This window comes from Microcaecilia unicolor, chromosome 3 (assembly GCF_901765095.1).
Source record: "Microcaecilia unicolor chromosome 3, aMicUni1.1, whole genome shotgun sequence".
Lineage (NCBI taxonomy): Eukaryota > Metazoa > Chordata > Amphibia > Gymnophiona > Siphonopidae > Microcaecilia > Microcaecilia unicolor.
The window spans coordinates 233,163,936-233,183,215 of record NC_044033.1 but is presented as its reverse complement, the minus strand read 5'-3'; the positions used below and the strand labels follow the sequence as shown (position 1 = coordinate 233,183,215).

At 48.9% G+C, this 19,280-nt stretch overlaps 1 protein-coding gene across 4 annotated transcripts in view; it reads right to left on the bottom strand.

The window, feature by feature from the left end:
* The window catches only part of LOC115466373 (deleted in malignant brain tumors 1 protein-like), a 278,988-nt gene that overhangs the window by 232,837 nt on the left and 26,871 nt on the right, over positions 1–19,280 (bottom strand). For all 4 annotated transcript variants that reach the window (XM_030197563.1, XM_030197566.1, XM_030197565.1 and 1 more), the window contains one exon: positions 10,116–10,430. In XM_030197563.1, the coding sequence (XP_030053423.1) occupies positions 10,116–10,430 (315 nt within the window). The remainder of the gene's footprint in view (positions 1–10,115; positions 10,431–19,280) is intronic.

Below are 19,280 nucleotides of genomic sequence, written 5' to 3'. Positions count from 1 at the left end.
CCAGCCTAGGCATAAGTGAAGAAGATGCAATCTGCTAGCCAACTGGATATGGTGCACTTCCCAATGGCGACCCCCATCAAAAGAAACAAAAAGCTGGGCGGACTGTCTGTAGGGCTTTGTCCACTCCATGTAAAAGGCTAATGCTCTCTTGCAGTTCAAAGTGTGACTGGGAGATTGGGCGTGCAAGTGGCAGATCAAGTTCAATGTTGACAAGTTCAAAGTGATGCATGTGGGTAAAAGGAACCCAAATTACAGTTATGTCATGCAAGGTTCCGCATTAAGAGTCACAGACCTAGAAAGGGATCTGGGAGTCATCGTTGACAAGACGTTAAAAACTTCTGCTCAGTGTGCTGCGGCAGCTAAGAAAGCACACAGAATGTTGAGTATTATTAGGAAAGGGATGGAAAACAAACACGAGGATGTTATAATGCCATTGTATTGCTCCATGGTGCGACCGCACCTAGAATATTGTGTCCAATTCTGGTCGCCACATCTTAAAAAAGATATAAAGGAATTAGAGAAGGTGCAGAGAAGGGCGACGAAAATGATAAAGGGAATGGAACGACTTCCCTATGAGGAAAGGCTGAGAAGGTTAGGGCTCTTCAGCTTGGAGAAAAGGCGGCTGAGAGGCGATATGATAGAAGTGTACAAGATAATGAGCGGAATAGAGCGGACAGATGTGAAGCATTTGTTTACACTTTCAAACAACAACAAAACCAGGGGACACAAGATGAAGCTAAAATATAGTAGATTTAAAACAAATAGGAGAAAGTTTTTCTTTACTCAGCGTGTAGTTAGCCTCTGGAACTCGTTGCCAGAAAATGTAGTGACAGCAGCTGGCCTTACGAAATTTAAAGGGGGTTTGGACAGATTCCTGAGGGAAAAGTCCATTGAATATTATTAAGAATTAATTTTTTTTGGGGGGGGGGTTGCCGGATTCTTGAAACCTGGATTGGCCACTGTCGGAGACAGGATGCTGGGCTTGATGGACCCTTGGTCTTTTCCCAGTAATGGCGGTGCTTATGTACTTATGTAAACTGCTTTTGCCAGGATGGGCATGAGGTCAGTGAAAAAATGTTGGCAAGACAATCGACTGCTTCAGATGGAACTCAGACACCAACTTCGGCAGGAACTTAGGGTGTGTGTGCAGAGGACTACTCTGTTGTGATGAAACTTAGTATAAGGTGCATCCACTACTAAGGCCTAAAGCTCACTGACCCTACGAGCTGAAGTAACAGCCACTAAGAAACGACTTTCCAGGTCAAGTACTTCAGATGGCAGAAATCCAGCGGCTCAAAAGAGCTTTCATCAGCTGGGTGAGAACAACGATGAGGTCCCATGATGGAGGTTTGGCAGGGGGCTTTGACAACAGCAAACTTCTCATAAATCAAACAACTAAAGGCTGTCCAGAGATAGGCTTACCTTCTACATGTTGATGATAAGCACTAATTGCACTAAGGTGAAACCTTACTGAGTTGGTCTTCAGACCAGACTCTGATAAGTGTACAAGGTATTCAAGCAGGGTCTGTATAGGGCAAGTAAAGGGATATAGGACCTTGTTCTCACATTAGATGGCAAACCTCCTCCATTTAAGAGAGTAGCACCCCTTAGTGGAATCTTTCCAAGAGCCAGAGATTGGAGGTTGGGATGAAAAAGTGACCTCTCGTTCTGTGTGACGAGGGTCGGAAAACACTCCAATCTCCACGGTTCTTTGGAGCACAGTTCCAGAAGGAACCAAATCGGAAGCAGCCAGAACAGAGCGATCAGTATCATGGTTCAGCGGTCTTGTTCGAGTTTCAACAAAGTCTTTCCCACTAGAGGCATTGCAGGATACACATATAGAAGGCCAATTGAGGAGGAAGGCATATGACGCTAGCCTGCCGTGGGCCTGAAGCCTGGACCAGAACTGAGGGACCTTGTGGTTGATCTGTGTGACAAAAAGATCCACTGAGGGGGTGCCCCACGCTCGGAAGATCTTGCGGGCTACGCCCATATTTAGAGACCACTTGAGGTTGCATTATCCTGCTTAGCCTGTCAGCCAGGTTGCAGGGCCGCCGAGAGGGGGGGACAGGGGGGACAAAATTCCCCGGGCCCGGGCCTCCAGGGGGGCCCGGCGCCGGAGTCCCACCCCGCCCTCCGTTATCAGGACCTCGCACCTCCTGGGGCCCTGCGGCACTTCCTGGCGCTCCCTTCCTCGTTGCGACGCTCTCAGCTTCATTTTTCCCAGCCGCCCTGCATTTAAAAAGTTGCAGCGGCGGCGAAAACGCAGGCTCGGCTCGCCTCTTCTTTTAGCCCTCCCCCTTCTCTCTCAGCGTGCACTGATGCAATTTCCGGTTTCCGCGAAGGCGGCACAGTGCACGCTGAGAGAGAAGGGGGAGGGCTAAAAGAAGAGGCGAGCCGAGCCTGCGTTTTCGCCGCCGCTGCAACTTTTTAAAATGCAGGGCGGCTGACCTGGAAGGAAGGAAGGGCTGTCCCTCGTTCTCTTCATTTGTGGGTAGCATTTTTTTTTTATTTATTCTCACTTATATTTTCAAATGTGCCGACTTGTGCAGCATGGGAATGTACACAGGGGAAGTATAATAACGGAACAACTTTTGGTAGTAATTTGTCATTTGGAGGGGCTGTTTATAGCGACTCCCTAGCACGTGTTGTATTCGTGCAGACATTTTTTTTTCTCCTGGTAAAGGGGTCACTAAAACAGACATCATTTATGGGAATCAGGTGCTCAACACTTAGTTTTTATCTGCTTATTTATGACACTTATGTGCTGGAAACCTGAGGGCATAGCTGGGGCTGGGAACTGAAACTCGGGGGAGGGAGGTGAAAAGGGGGGTAAGTTGGGGCAAGTCACTGGACATGGAGGGGAAGGGAGGGAGGACAGGGAGCAAAGGAGAATCACTGGGGATGAGTAGGGAGGGCAGGGGAGCAAGGAGAGTTGCAATAGATGGAGGGGAGGGTAGGAGAAATGCTGGACATGGAAGTGAGGGAAGATAGGAAGGAGTTGCACATGGATGGAGGGGAGAGGAGAAATTCTGGATACGGATGGAGGAGAGGGGAGAGTTGAAATACTGGATATGGATGCAGGGGAGGGAAGAGAGGACATGAGATGAACATGGATGGAGGGGAGGAGAGAGAGGATAAATGCTGGACATGGATGGAGGAGAGGGAAGAGAGAGGAAGGAGATGCATCCTGACGGAGATGAGGGAAAGGGAAAAGAGGAGAAAAACTGCACATGGCTGGAGAAAATAGGCAAAAGCTGGATCCACTCTATACCTCCTCCAGTCAAGTCCGTGGAGGACCCAGCTTTTACCTATGGATGTAGGGCAAGAAATGAAGAAGAAAGGAAGAAAGTAAAGAAATAAATGGAAAGGAAACCCTGGAAGTGGAGTTAAGGGAACAGATAGAGAGCAACAGAATCAGAGACTGGGACCAACATGATCTGAAATACAGTCACAAGACAACAAAGGTAGAAAAAATCATTTTATTTTCATTTTAGTGTTTGGAATATGTCCAATTTGAGAATTTACATCTGCTGTCTTATTTTGCAATGTATAGCAATGTTCTGTTTTTCTGGTATTGTGCTGCATGCAGAATCTGTATGCTAATTTGGTTTCTGTCATTTTGGGTATACTGGGGAGGGGTGGGTGGGCTCTGAGAACTGGTCTGCACAGCTCCCTGCAGTTGCTAAGACCGGCCCTGTCCATCGTCAACCGTCTGCCACCAGGCCGACCCCCTGCATTGAAATCACAGCGCCTCTCACCTCTGTGTGAAAGCGCTGCAGGCAGCAGCAGATCGCCTCCCTTCGGGCTTACTTCCCTCTCTGTGTCCCGCCCTCACGGAAGTTATGTCAGATGAGGGCAGGACACAGGGAGGGAAGGAGGCCCGAAGGAGGGAGGCAATCTGCTGCTGCCTGCAGTGACTTCACATGGAGGTGAGAGGCACTGTGATTTCAATGCAGGGGCCCGCTGGTGCGCGGAGGGGGGGGGGCGGGTGGTGGGGGAGCGGTGGTGACCTCGGGGGGGGGGGGCCCGGGGGGTGGCCTTGTCCCGGGCCTGGCCCAGTCTCTCGGCGGCCCTGCCAGGTTGTTGTTTATGCAGGATAAGTGGCTTGAAGAAACATGGCATGTTGGCGAGACCAATGCCACATCTAGACAGCTTCCTGACACAAAGGGCGAGATTCGGTGCCCCCCTGCTTGTTGGTGTAATACGTTGCAACCTGATTGTCTGTTTAAATTAAAATAATTTGACAAGACAGCCGATCTCTGAAAGCCTTTAGAGCGTTCCAGATGGCTCAAAGTTCCAGGAGATTCATTGCCTGGCGGAATCAAGCTCCTCGAATGTGAAGCCCATGTACATGAGCTCCCATCCCAGAAGAGATGCATCCGTCGTCAGCACTTTTTGCGGCTGAGGAATTTGGAATAGAAGTCCCAAGGTCAAATTGGATCGAATCGTCCACCATTGAAGAGAGCGGGGACACTTGGATGACATCATCTAGATCTTCCGTGGCTTGGTACCATTCTTATCTTTCCCCCTAAACCAACCTCTCCTCCTCCCCCATTCTCTATTTCTGTGGATAACATTCTCATCCTTCCTGTCTCATCAGCTCGTAACCTTGGGGTCAGCTTCGACTCCTCCCTTTCCTTCTCTGCACATATTCAGCAGACTGCTAAAGCCTGTCGTTTCTTTCTCTATAATATCACCAAAATTCGCCCTTTCCTTTCTGAGCACACTACCAGAACCCTCATCCACACTCTTATCACTTCTTGCTTAGACTATTGCAACTTGCTTCTCACAGGTCTCCCACTTAGCCATCTCTCTCCTCTTCAATCTGTTCAAAATTCTGCTGCACGACTAATATTCCGCCAGTGTCGTTATGCTCATATTAGCCCTCTCCTCAAGTCACTTCACGGGCTTCCTATCCGTTTCCGCATACAGTTCAAACTCCTCTTATTAACTTTTAAGTGCATTCACTCTGCAGCTCCTCAGTACCTCTCCACTCTCATCTCTCCCTACATTCCTCCCCGGGAACTCCGTTCACTGAGTAAATCTCTCTTATCTGCACCCTTCTCCTCCACCGCTAACTCCAGACTCCGTTCCTTTTATCTTGCTGCACCACATGCCTGGAATAGTAACATAGTAGATGACGGCAGAAAAAGACCTGCACGGTCCATCCAGTCTGCCCAACAAGATAAAATCATATGTGCTACTTTTTGTGTATACCCTACCTTGATTTGTACCTGTCCCCTTCAGGGCACAGACCGTATAAGTCTGCCCAGCACTATCCCCGCCTCCCAACCACCAGCCCCATCTCCCACCACTGGCTCTGTAGATCAACTTTGGCATATGTGGCACAGTCCAGAAATGGTTTAAAGGATTCCTGACTTCCTGAGCCGGTACGTCAAGCTCCATCTCTGGACGTCTTCAAATCTAAGCTAAAAGCCCACCTTTTTGATGCTGCTTTTAACTCCTAACTCTTATTCACTTGTTCAGAACCCTTATTTTATCATCCTCACTTTAATATTCCCTTATCTCGTTTGTCCTGTTTGTCTGTCCTAATTAGACTGTAAGCTCTATCGAGCAGGGACTGTCTCTTCATGCTGCGTACGTCTAGTAGCGCTTTAGAAATGATGAGTAGTAGTAGTAGAAGCCAGGGTTCATTGAGCTGATCTCATGTGCAGGCGTGCCATGGGTGTAACATATAGTGTGGAAGCCATGTGGCCTAACAATCTCAACATCTGCAGAGATGACCTGTTGCGAAGTTCAAACCTTGGACACTAGGAAAACAAGATTCTCTGCTTGTCTCTCCGGGAGATAGGCTTGAGACGTCCGCATGTCGAGCAGAGCTCCTGTGAACTCCAATTGTTTAACAGGGTGGAGATGGGACTTGGGGTTGTTTATAACAAACCCTAGTAGCTCCAGGAACTGAATAGTCACCCGCATGGACTCCAGAGCACCGCCCTCTGAGGTGCTCTTCACCAGCCAATTGTCAAGATATGAGAACACATGGACTCCCACTCCGTGTAGTGACACTGCGACTACTGCTAGACACTTGGTAAAGATCCTGGAAGCTGATGCATGGCCAAAAAGCAACAGGCAGTATTGTAAGAGATGTGTTCCCAACCGAAATCGAAGATAATTCCTGTGGGCTGGAAGTATCGGGATGTGAGTATATGCATCCTTCAAGTCCAGCGAGCATAGCCAATCTTGAACTTTTCTCGGATTAGTAATCTGTTTAGGGCCCTTAGGTCTAGGATGGGACGCATTCCCCCTCCCCCCATTTTCTTTTGCACAAGGAAGTACCTGGAATAGAATCCCTGCTCTTCTTCCCCTGGTGGAACGGGTTAAACCGCAGTGGCCTTCAGAAGGGCAGAGAGTTCCTCTACAAGTGGCTGCCTGTGATGAGCTTAAAAAAATGAGCTCACGATGGGCAATTTGGAGGTCTGGAAATCAAACTGAAGGTGTATCCGAGCCAGACTATTTGAAGAACACACTGGTCAGAGGTTATGAGAGGCCACCTTTGGTGAAAAAATTCTAACCTCCCTCCGACCGGCAAGTTTGTCTGGGACAGACACTAACTGCGGCTATGCTCTTCTGGAGCCAGTCAAATGTCCATCCCTTGCTTTTGCTGGGGAGAGGCAGGGACCTTGGGCGCATGCTGTTGCTGTGAACGAGCATGCTGGGGCTGAGCCTGAGCAGGCTGACTGGCCACAGGAGTGTACCTACGCCTTGAGTAGTAGTAAGGAGCACTCTGCGACTTACCAAAATACTTCCTAGGTGAGGACGCAGTTGCAGAAGATGCAGCATCAGTATGCTTCTTGGTCTTGTCAGCGACCTCCTTAACTTTCTCTGCAAAAAGATTGTCCCCCCGGCAAGGGGCATCCACCAACCTCTGCTGAACAGAATGTTCCAGGTCAGAAACATAGCCATGAGAGTCTGCGCATCGCTATACCTTGGCCAGAGATCCTGGATGCCACGTCAAAAGTGTCTTAAGTGCCCCTGGCCAAGAACTTGCAACACACCTTCTGATGCTTGACCAACTGGTGAAGAGGCTCGGCCTGCTCTGGAGGGAACACATCAACCAAGTCCGACAGCTGCCTCACTGAGTTCCACAAGTACACGCTCGTGAAGAGATGGTATGACTGGATACTGGAGATGAGCATAGCGGCCTGATACATCTTCCTCCCAAAAGAATCCAGGGTTCTAGCTTCTCTGACTAGGGGGAGCCGAGGCATAGTCCCTAGTACTCCTGGCTCTTTTGAAAGCGGAGTCCACCACAATGGAATCACTAGGTAACTGGGACCTTACAAATCCAGGTTCACCATGGATCCGATACTGGGTGAATTTTCTTGGGGATCACAGGAACAGAGAGAGAGGACACCCAGTTCCTGCCTTGAGTACCTCATGGAAAGGAGCCATCACAGCCTCCTTAGGAGGGGAGGTATAGTCCAGGACTTCAAGTATCTTGGCTCTGGGCTCATCATCCACTTCTACAGGGAATTAAATGGCGTCAGCAATTTCCTTCACAAAACATGTAAAAGAGAGGCTCTCAGGTGAAGACAGTCTCCTCAGTGGGGGGGGGGGGGGGGGGGGGGGGGGGGGGGGGATGGCTCAGAAGAGATCCCATAGGCTCATCGGAGGAAGAGTACCTGGGGATCCTCTGATTCCCATGAGCGCTCCTACTCAGTGTCAGATAAAACCTTCCTCATGGATGTCTGAGGCCGAGCCTGCCTCAATACCAAGGACCCACATCCCTGAGAGTGGCGTTGAGAGACCGGTTCCCATCTCAGGTGAAGCTTCCTCCACTGATGTCGAGGGGGTTCCAGCCTAGGTGGCAGTTGACATCAGGGCCGCAAGCAGCGCCGGAGGCTACACCACAGGCTGAGGGCCAGACGGGGCCACACTGGAAGATATGGCAGGTGCAAGCTCCCCCGATACTGATGCACATCACTGCATGAGGCCATCCAAAAGCTCAGGGAGCAAGGCCCAGATGCACTCATTGAGGACCGCCATCGGAAAAGACTAGTGTTGGCTGAGGCACAGGTTGCAGAATTGCTGGGGCCGATGCGGGAGCAGTATCTCAGCTGCTTGGAGACACGAGCGGCACTTCCGGGATGGAGGGACAGTGATCCTCCTGGCGCCGATGCTTCTTGGGTGCCAAATCACTTGACACCCCAGAGCTCCCAGCATCATGGATCAAAGGAGTCCGTTGACGGTGCTTCTTGGCCTTCACCCGATGCACGTCACTGACGAGGACAACTTCGAATCCTCCTGTCACTTCAGGGTCGGTTCCAAAAATGGACGGTCCCGGAGAGCCTGCATAGCAGGAGGCCTCGAGCTAGGTGGAGAAACACTTGATGCCTCACTGCTCCCAGTGTCGCAGGGTCTCAAAGCAGCCATTCCTACCTTGATTCCCAATGCCGGTTAGACACCGACACTGAGGAACCAGACCTGGCTCCAAAAATCTTCACGCATTGAGCCTCTCGGGAAACCTGGGTCCTCTTTCATAAGAAAACAGAGTACACAGTTGGCAGGGCTATGATAGGGTCAAAAGCACTGAAGACACCATGAATGGGTGTCCATTCTTGATGATCCGGTTGCACCAGGTACAACACTTGAAGCCACTGGGAGCCACTGGGAGTCTTTGTGGACATCGAAGGAAAAACTGCGCCGGCCAAATCAAATGATGCAATGGTGCCTAAAAAAAGGGCAAAGGCACAAAAAAACCCAAAGAAACCCAACCGGGACAGACCTAAAACCGACCTGTGTACGAAGAAAGAAAGAAAACTTAGGCGTGGGACAAACAACTAAGAAATATAGGTTTTTTAAATTTTTTTTAAAGAAAAACAAAATGAGGCAAAAGAACCCAAAGGCACTTAAAAAACAAACACAATCGCTCTAAACCGGGCATGTGAGGAGACACTACAAAAGCAGCTGCTCCTCACGCAGAAAAAGCAAAACTGAGGGAATTGCATTCACGCGGAGGGCGGGAAGGCACTCGCGTATTTGTTATGGAATGCAAATCGCGCTCCTCAAAGCTCTAGTATTTTCTATGGTAATACCGGACAGGGTGACACGGATCGGCGTCTACCAACTTGTGAGAATAAGCAAGCCTGCTTAGAAACTGTCTTATGCAGGCACCGGCTGAATATCAGCCAGGACCTGCATAAGCTCTGGTAGCTAGCCCCACCAGATTTAGCCCTCAGAATTCAGTGCTGGTGGCTGGACAGTGAATAACTGGGGCTAATGTAGCCAGTGACAATATTTATAAAAATGCTGACCGCTGCAAGCTGCATATTACCCCCATTCTTTTTTATTTCAGTCTCAAAGGATAGCCATTCCTTAGAAAGCTGTTCACAGAAGAACCAGGGTTAAAAATATATCAACTCCTAAAGAAATTGTACTAAATGTAACAAAAATAGGTTAAGCAAACAGCTTTTTTTGTAAATTTCAAGTTTCTGTGTCATACTTCAAACCAGACAAATTTGTTTAGCCATTACAAATTTTTACAAGCCAAATTTTATAACAGGCTGCCTAGGTTAGGTAGCCACATAGGTGCCTATTTTGAGGCTATTTTATAAAAACACCCAGGTACCTATGTGTCTTTATGAAATAGAAGCATAAAAACAACCAAAATCACAGCTACAATGCAGTCAAGTATATTTACAACTGCCTGGGAGTTGATCTAAATATATGCAGCTGAACTAAGTGTGATGGTCTGTTTTTGATCATCTACATGCATCATAACTCTGCCTGTGGTCTACGCAAGCTATACCCCCAAAGCCACCTACAACTGTATCATGTAAAAGTATGTGCTGTCTTGTCATCGTGCATTATTTTTTACTGTGGACTTTTATGTGTGCAAAACAGTGCTTATGCAAAACAACAGGGGCTTCTCTATAAAATCCTTATATATACTTTTCTTTTCCCACTCTAATCCATGCTTCCCACCGAAAGACACCCCTTTGACCCTATTACATGCTGGAGGGAGAGCAGTTTTCACCCATGAGAGCTTACTTGGGTAACTCTTTTTCTACTCAAGCATATCTTTTGTAAATTGCCCTTCCTGTGACTAATAAGCAAGTATTTCCTCTTTAAAATCGTAGTTAGGGACTTACCCGAACATATAACAGCAACATCTTCTGCATGGTTGCAGTTGTTTTGTCCCCAGTCATTATGCTGGCACTGAGTGAGCAGGGTTTCAGACCCCGTGCAGCGTATATTATCTAGCCAAATGGGGCCTGTCCCAGACCCAAAGGCTGGACTTCCTGCTTGTATAGTGGGCAGTGCACAGCCAAGCTGTCTGCACACTACTGCAGTTGCTGCCAAGGTCCAATCATCATCACACACAGTACCCCATTGGTGCTCATGATATACTTCTACTCTCCCTGCACAATTATGAGGCCCATCTACTAGTCGAAGTTGAAGACTATCTGAAAAAAAAAATCAAAGGAAAAATAATTATTTTTAAACCTTTTATCAGGAAAAATAATATCTTACTTATCCAGTCATAAAACTGTATATTGAATGGGAAATAATTTGACCTGGTCCTATAGCATTTTAGAATAATGATTAATGACTATCTAGTTGTCTGTAAAACCTGAGTTTGCTAAGCTTTAAAACATATTTAATAACAAAACGTTTTCAGAAGCCATCAACAGCAGCAGCATCTTATGTGTAATGAAGGGACTGTACCACCACACACACAAAAAAAAAAAATTAAAAGGAAGAGAAAACCTATTCTCCTCAGCATAGTTAAGGAGTGGAGGACTAGCAACTCTTTGTGATCTTGGGCAAGTCACTTAACTCTCCATTGCCCCAGGTACAAAGCTTAGATTGTAAGCCCAGTAGGGACAAAAGCAGGGACAGTCTTAGCCAGGGGCAACAGGGGTGGCTGCACAGGGCCTTGTGCTCTTAGGTGCCCCGTACAGCCCTGACTTGATGGCACATCGTCATCAGCATCATGATGGAAAAATTAAGTCTTACCTGATAATTTTCTTTCCTTTAGTAGCAGCAGTTGAATTCAGAAACTGGTGGGTTGTATCCGTCTACCAGTAGGTGGAGATAGAGAACTCTGAAAGAAGACAGTGATCCTGGACCCCCAGCCCCTCATTCCTTCAGTATATGTCACATCACAAAGCATAACATGAGATAACACAAACTGCAAACCTTCCTCACAAAGCAAAACATCAACAATCCATGGCACAGCTTTATCTGCTCTGCTCGTATTTTTCAATGTATTTTCTCTCTCTTTTTTTTTTAAACAAGAAAAACCCATATTGAGGGAAAGAACAAATCACGGCAGAATGAACAGGAGGGATCCTGGATTCATCTGCTGCTACTAAAGGAAAGAAAATTGTCAGGTAAGACATAATTTTTCCTTCTATAGCGTCAGCAGCAGATGAATCCAGAAACTGGTGGGAAGTACCAAAGCAATCCCCTATCAAGGGTGGGAAGCCACTGCTCACTGTGACAGAACCACTGACGGCTAACCTGACAGTAAAATGTGGCAAAAAAGAATGACACGATGCTCAAGTGGCCACTCTACAAAACTCCTCCGAGGAAGCACATCGATCTCTGCCCAGTATGCAGACTGCACCCGAGCCAAAGGAGCCCACCATTCCTCAGGCAAAGACCACCCTGCCAAGAAGTACATGGAAGCAAACGCGTCCTACAGGCACCAAGATATAGTCGCTGAGACGCAGCAGAGCCCGTCTGGAACCCGACAGAAGCACGAGAAAATCCAAATAATGGAAGTTATATACATGTTAAAAAAAAACGAAGGCAGACTCTGTGAACATCTAACAGTCTGAGCTGAGCAACGCAGAAGAAAATTCTTCCCTGCGCAAATGAGGAAAAAGAAAACAAAAACAGAAACGACCTGCAAAAGACAGATGGAAATGTCCAAACAGGCACCCCAGAATCCGAAATCTGCAGGGACGGACTCTACCCAACGACGCCTGGATCTCTAAGGCTCAATGAGCCAAAGCAATAGCCATCAAAAAGACCATCTGCAGGGAAGATTCTGTCAGAAGCAAGATGCCGTGGCTCAAACAGTGTCCTCAGCATCACCCCCAGAATGAAAATCAAGTTCCAGGATGCTAACAGCTTGCGCAAAGGAGGCATGAGATGAAGCATGTCTTCTATAAACCACCCCAATTTCAAATGCGTCGCCACGGAAGAGCCCAAGGTTTGACCCCGGAAACACGCCAACGCCACAAGCAGAACCCAGAAAGAGCTGTAGGCTTGCCCTTTCTGCCACCCATCCAGCAGAAAACCAACAGTAGTGCCACAGACACCCACAAGGGCAACCAAGCGTGATTCACACACCACGCCTTAAAAGACTGCTACCCACGGGAATATGCTGTAGAAACTGAGTGCTCCAGTCCAAAGCAACGTAGCTATCACCACATCAGAATAGCCCCCCTTCCTCAATCTAGCCCTCTCAAGAGCCAAGCCGTAAGACTAAAGCGGGAGGGATCAGCTATCAGCACTGGTCACTGGTACAGAAGATCCGGCACAACAGGACACCAAAAAGCTCGTCCCCAAGAAGCTGTATCAAATCCGCGTACTAAGGACAGTGTGACCAATCTGGAGACACCAAGAGCACCAGCCTAATCTGGAGAAAGATTCCCTCGATCAATGGCCATGGAGGGAAAATGAAATGCCGACACTGGCCAAGGCTGTAGAAGAGCATCCAGCCCAAGGGAGCCAAGTCCCTTCCTTCTACAAAGAACTGGGACAACTTGGCGGTCCTGTTGATGAATCTATTGCGGATCAATCTGCTGTGAACCTCAGTTCTGAGAGAACCGGAAAACATCTCCAACACCATACTGGCGAAACAAGATGACAACTGAGAAAAACCACAGGAAGATAGTTCCGACCCGCAAGACACTCATCAACAAGCTGAGCAAGTGTCTCTCTGGCAGTTCAGAAGTCCACTCGCTACAAGCCTAAAAACATGTTCTGCATGCCACCCTAGCAGTACATGTAGGCCACTGCCGCCGTGATGTCCAAAAGAACGCTAACTGCCTGACCTTCCACACCTGCCTGACACCTCACAGCTTGCAGCACCAGAGGATTGATGGGCCACGCCACCGCAATTATTGACCCTCACTCCTGGGCAAACCAGAGGGGAAAAAGAGCCCCTTGCCCTGCGCGGGTGGCATCCATGACCACCACCATCCACTGTGCAACCACTAACGGAATCCCTAGCCAGAGATGGTGTCGCAAAGCTACCAGCTCATGCTGTGCCATGTCTGAGGTAGCCACTGCAGGTGGCGATGGAAGTCCTGGCACGTTGATGCCCACTTGCAGAGTAGCAAGAACTGCAGTAGGTGCAAGTGCACTCACGCCCATGGCACAACCTCTAGAGTGGCTGCCTTGGATTCTAGCACCAAAAACATAATCCCGGGACTGAGGGCTCGGCCATCTAAAGAGACCATGTAACTGAGGAAGGAGTATAATTGTACAGCTTTCCAGCCAGAAGACCCGCTTTCATACCGTTCGACATGCACTCCAAAAAAGTGCAGTGCCTGGGAAGAACCAAGCGATCCGTCGAAAGGCTGTGCTAGCCAGAGAGAAAGAGAAAGAGAGAACCCAGTTGGAGGCCAAGCGACTCTCCTATTCAGACTAGCGCAAAACAGCCAATTATCGAGGTAAGGGTGCTCTCTGACCCCTTCCAGACACAGAAAAATCACCGCCACCACCACAACCGTGAAAAACGTGCAAGAAGCCGTAGCTAGTCCAAAAGACAAGGGGCAAAACTAAAACGGATGTCCCAGGACCGCAAAGCGGAGACCAAATAGGCAAGAACAAATAGGCTTCCAATAAATCTAGAGCTGTCAGAAAACACCCCCAGTTGCATCACAGACATCACTTACTTCAAGGTGTCCTTGCGGAAAAGGCGCACTCGCAGGAACTTGTTGGCTTACTGGAAATAGAGCACAAAATAGACAGAACCTCTTCCGAGGTCCACAAGTAAAAGAGGTACCAACCTGTGTGCACCTCAGACAGTGGCACCAGTTCCATAGCTCCCTCTTGAGGCGTGTCCTAACTGAATCATCGATCGCTACTCGCTAGGTGACAGAAGCGCACTGCTACTCCAAGAAGGAATCTCTGACTGAAGTCGAGAACTCTAACCTGAAACTGGCTCAGAAAGGCTCGAGAATCCAGAGGTCCGAAATTACCTTGTTCCACGCTTCGAAGAAAAAGGGACAGCCGACCCCCTATCCAACACACAGAGGACCGATGCCCCATCATAGCAAGGAACGGCCAGAAACTCCCACCAGGCCGCTGCCCCCACATACCTGACAGCCACAGTTGGAAAGTGGCGCATAGAAGGAGCCTCAGAAGACCAACCTGGGCAGAACTGGCGGGCCTCACTAAATTGAGGTTGCAAAGCTCCTGTCCTAGGTGCCGAAATAGCCTATATTAGGAAGGCGCTGGAATGGAAACTCCCAAATCATAAAGATATTTTCCAGGTCCTCCCTGAAGAGAAGCTTCCCCCAAAAGGGAGCTTAGAAAGCTGTAGCTTCGACGCCCTGTCTGCTGCCAAAAGACACAACCACTATAACTGGTACAAGGTCACCACCAGGAGCCATCTGCTCGACCAAAGCCTGCGTGAAACCATATAGAGCATCAGCCCAAAAAACGTCAACCAGATTCCAAGCATGGTGCTGCAAGCATCAACATGTTGGGCAAGTTCAGGTCTTGCTCCAGCAATTACTACAACCAGCTAAGGCATGCTCTGGCTGCGTAGAGCTCCAAATTGTTGCCTGCAATGCCAGAGCGAAAACCTCAGATAAACGTTTCAAAGAAGCCTTTGAAGCCAGCCCTGCAAATCCAGGAGGTACCAATCTACCTTCCCCCAGCAGAGTGGACTTTTGGTGACCGCTGTCACCAGAGCACCCACATGAGGGAGAGAAATCTGCCAAAAAAGACAGCACCCACAGGGTTGGGAAATAGGCCTCTCCACCTAAAAAAACGTATCAGAAGCAGGCAACTGCTCTAAAATCAGACCCTGAATGGTGACGGGCACAGGAAACACCCTAGAAGGCACCCGTGAAGTGACCAACTGCAGACTGATTGTAGCTGCTATCTATATCTGAAAGTCAGCAAAATCAACGCCTCCCAGGTACCCAAAATGAGAGATGACAGTTACATAGTAACATAGTAACATAGTAGATGACGGCAGAAAAAGACCTGCATGGTCCATCCAGTCTGCCGAAGACAAACTCATATGTGTATACCTTACCTTGAATTTGTACCTGTCCTTTTCAAGGCATAGACCATATAAGTCTGCCCAGCAGTATTTCCCGCCTCCCAACCACCAGTCCCGCCTCCCATCACCGGCTCTGGTACAGACCGTATAAGTCTGCCCTCCCCTATCCTCGCCTCCCATCCACCACCCCCTCTTCCCCCCAACTGCTCCGCCACCCAATTTCAGCTAAGCTTCTGAGGATCCATTCCTTCTGCACAGGATTCCTCTATGCATATCCCACGCATGTTTGAACTCCGTTACCGTTTTCATCTCCACCACCTCCCGCGGGAGGGCATTCCAAGCGTCCACCACCCTCTCCGTGAAGAAATACTTTCTGACATCTTTCCTGACTCTGCCCCCCTTCAATCTCATTTCATGTCCTCTCGTTCTACCGCCTTCCCATCTCCGGAAAAGATTCGTTTGCGGATTAATACCTTTCAAATATTTGAACGTCTGTATCATATCACCCCTGTTCCTCCTTTCCTCCAGGTCAGCAAGCCTCTCTTCATACGTCTTGGAACGTAAATCCCATACCATCCTCGTAGCTTTTCTTTGCACCGCTTCCATTTTTTTAACATCCTTCGCAAGATACGGCCTCCAAAACTGAACACAATACTCCAGGTGGGGCCTCACCAACGTCTTATACAGGGGCATTAAAACCTCCTTTCTTCTGCTGGTCACTCCTCTCTCTATACAGCCTAGCAATCTTCTAGCTACTGCCACCGCCTTGTCGCACTGTTTTGTCGCCTTCAGGTCCTCAGATACTATCACCCCAAGATCCCTCTCCCCGTCCGTGCCTATCAGACTCTCCCCGCCTAACACATACGTCTCCCTTGGATTTCTACTCCCTAAGTGCATCACTTTGCATTTCTTCGCATTGAATTTTAATTGCCAAACGTTAGACCATTCTTCTAGCTTCTTCAGATCTTTTTTCATGTTTTCCACACCCTCCGGGGTGTCCACTCTGTTGGAAATCTTGGTGTCATCCGCAAAAAGGCAAACTTTACCTTGTAACCCTTCGGCAATGTCACTCACAAATATATTGAACAGAATCGGCCCCAGCACCGATCCCTGAGGCACTCCACTACTCACCTTTCCTTCCTCCGAGCGAACTCCATTCACCACCACCCTCTGGCGTCTGTCCGTCAACCAGTTCCTAATCCAGTTCACCATTTCAGGTCCTATCTTCAGGCCGTCTAGTTTATTTAAGAGCCTCCTGTGGGGAACCGTGTCGAAAGCCTTGCTGAAATCTAAGTAGATGACGTCCATAGCACGTCCTTGATTTAATTCTCCTGTCACCCAGTCAAAGAATTCAATGAGATTCGTTTGGCACGATTTCCCTTTGGTGAAACCATGTTGTCTCGGATCTTGCAACTTATTGGCTTCCAGGAAATTCACTATCCTTTCCTTCAGCATGGCTTCCATTACTTTTCCAATAACCGAAGTGAGGCTTACCGGCCTGTAGTTTCCAGCTTCTTCCCTATCCCCACTTTTGTGAAGAGGGACCACCTCCGCCATTCTCCAAACCCTCGGAACCTCTCCCGTCTCCAAGGATTTATTAAACAAGTCTTTAAGAGGACCCGCCAGAACCTCTCTGAGCTCCCTCAGTATTCTGGGGTAGATCCCGTCCGGCTCCATGGCTTTGTCCACCTTTAGCTTTCCAAGTTGTTGATACACACTCTCTTCCGTGAACGGCGCTCTATCCACTTCATTTTCAGGTGTACTTTTGCCAGTCCCTCTCGGTCCTTCCCCAGGGTTTTCTTCAGTGAAAACAGAACAGAAGTTCTTCATAGAGAAAAAAAAACCCGAACACCCAAGGGGTCAAGCTGTTTCTCTTTGAGGGGCTCACCTTCCTCCTGCTGTACCAGCCGAAATACTTAGAAGGTTCCCCCGAGCCTGCCATCCGTGAAACTGAAGGGGAAAGAGCCCAAACGACACCCATTCAGACATTAAGGCCATGCGACTTCCCTATCAGGATAGGCTGAAGAGGCTGGGGCTCTTCAGCCTGGAGAAAAGGCCGCTGAAGGGAGATATGATAGAGGTCTATAAGATAATGAGTGGAATGGAATGGGTCGATGTGGAGCGTCTGTTTACGCTTTCCAAAAATACTAGGACAAGGGGGCATGTGATGAAGCTGCAGTGTGGTAAATTTAAAACGAATCGGAGGAAATGTTTCTTCACTCAATGAGTAGTTAAACTCTGGAATTCACTGCCCAAAAAGGTGGTTAAGGCGGTTAACTTAGCGGACTTGAAAAAAAGGTTTGGATGGCTTCCTGGAGGAAAAAGTCATAGAATGTTATTGAATGGCTGAGGGAATAATACAGTATTTCTAGGATGGGCGGGACAAATTGCTTGTTCTTTTGGCCGTTGTCGGTGACAGGGTGCTGGGCTCAATGGACCCTTGGTCTGTCCCAGCATGGCAATACTTATGCACTTATGGTCCACCAAAATGGACTGAGGCAGCTGGACAAGCTCCCCAGAGCCTGGGGAACCTGAGGCCACCAAGCCAGAAGAGACTGAAGGCAAACCTGCTTAAACAAAGAAGCTGAAGCAAGAAGAAAAGTCAGGGGAGAACAAATCGCCAGACATCCCTGCTGTCGCTGCCCCTGCCGGAATACCCCCCCCCCACCCCCCGAAGGCTGCACCAACCATCCTGGAGCCACCGCCTGCTTAGTTCTCCAGACACACAATCAAAGACAAACAGATGAGAGGCGCTGTCCTTGCATCTGTGCGGGACACACACCCCCATCAGGAGACACCAAACACCCATAGCTCCCACGCTGCTCATACCCCCATAGCACAGCCAAGGCCTGAAATGGAGAGCCTCGTTTCACAGTGGGAACAGTGTTAAATCATGGGGTCAAAAGAAGGGAAAAAACAAACACACCCTGGAGAGAAAGGCGCTCCGATCCTAGCTCGGGTTCCAGGAGGAGCCCAACGGCACTCCTAGCTCCCAAAAGTCGTCCAGGCACAGGTTCCTGTCAATCCAAAAAGGCTGATTTTTTTTTTTTTTGTGAGGAAGGCAAGAGCAATACAGCCAGAAACCCTAAGGGAGCATCCTGGACTAAAGGGAAACTGTGGGGTAAGGCAGGGACCTAACAAGTATGCCTTCAAAGCTGGCACCACTAGCCACCCCCCCCCCCACCCCACCCCACGCTCAACTGGCCAAGATGGCCCAAGAGCCTTCCTCAACGGTTGAATTCAGGAGCTGGAGGGAATCCGTACACCACCTGCTGAAGATATACTTATGGAATGAGGGGCTGGACGTCCAGGATCATTGCCTTCTTTCAGTGTTCTCTATCTCCACCTGCTGGTACATGGATACAACCCACCAGTTTCTGGATTCATCTGCTGCTGACACTATGGAAGTATCTGTTCTCAGTCTGTCTTGCCAAACCCCCCTCGTAATACCCCCGTCTGCCATGCCATACCATATTTCTTCAGTCGACTTTGTCTTTACCAAGGAGGTTAGATTGTGAATGTCTTTACCTTTGCTGCATGGCAACCAACTGCTCCTCCCGTCTGGTACCTAAAAGGGCACTACGGATTGGCCTTACACCAGAAGTAACTCAGAGCCTGAGTTACTTCCAGCATCCAGCCAATCAGGAGCACCCTTTTAGGCAGACAGGGCTCTCTGACCAATTATAGCTGCACTTCTGTAGCAGATCAGCCACTTGAAGAAACTGTGGCTGAGTCCAAGGAAGTACAGCCATGAATGGGTCTTGTTAGCAATCCGGTTGTCTCAATTGCTCTCGGGAATCTCGGCTCTTGGGTCGCTGTCTTCCTGCTCTGCTGCTGCTGTGGTGAACGGCGTCAGCACAGAACACGATCTGGTCAAGGTCACCCCAGGTCGGCTCTCAGCCCAGCTGCAGAGCTGCTCTAAATCAGGACACTTTCTTATGCCCCCCCCCCCCCCAAAAGGGGCCAGGGAAAAAGGAACGGAACACCATTTCAAGGGGCTTTGCAGTAATTTAGCAGTTAGTCAGGGGACATGGCATGGGCAGACAGTAGGCACTAACCA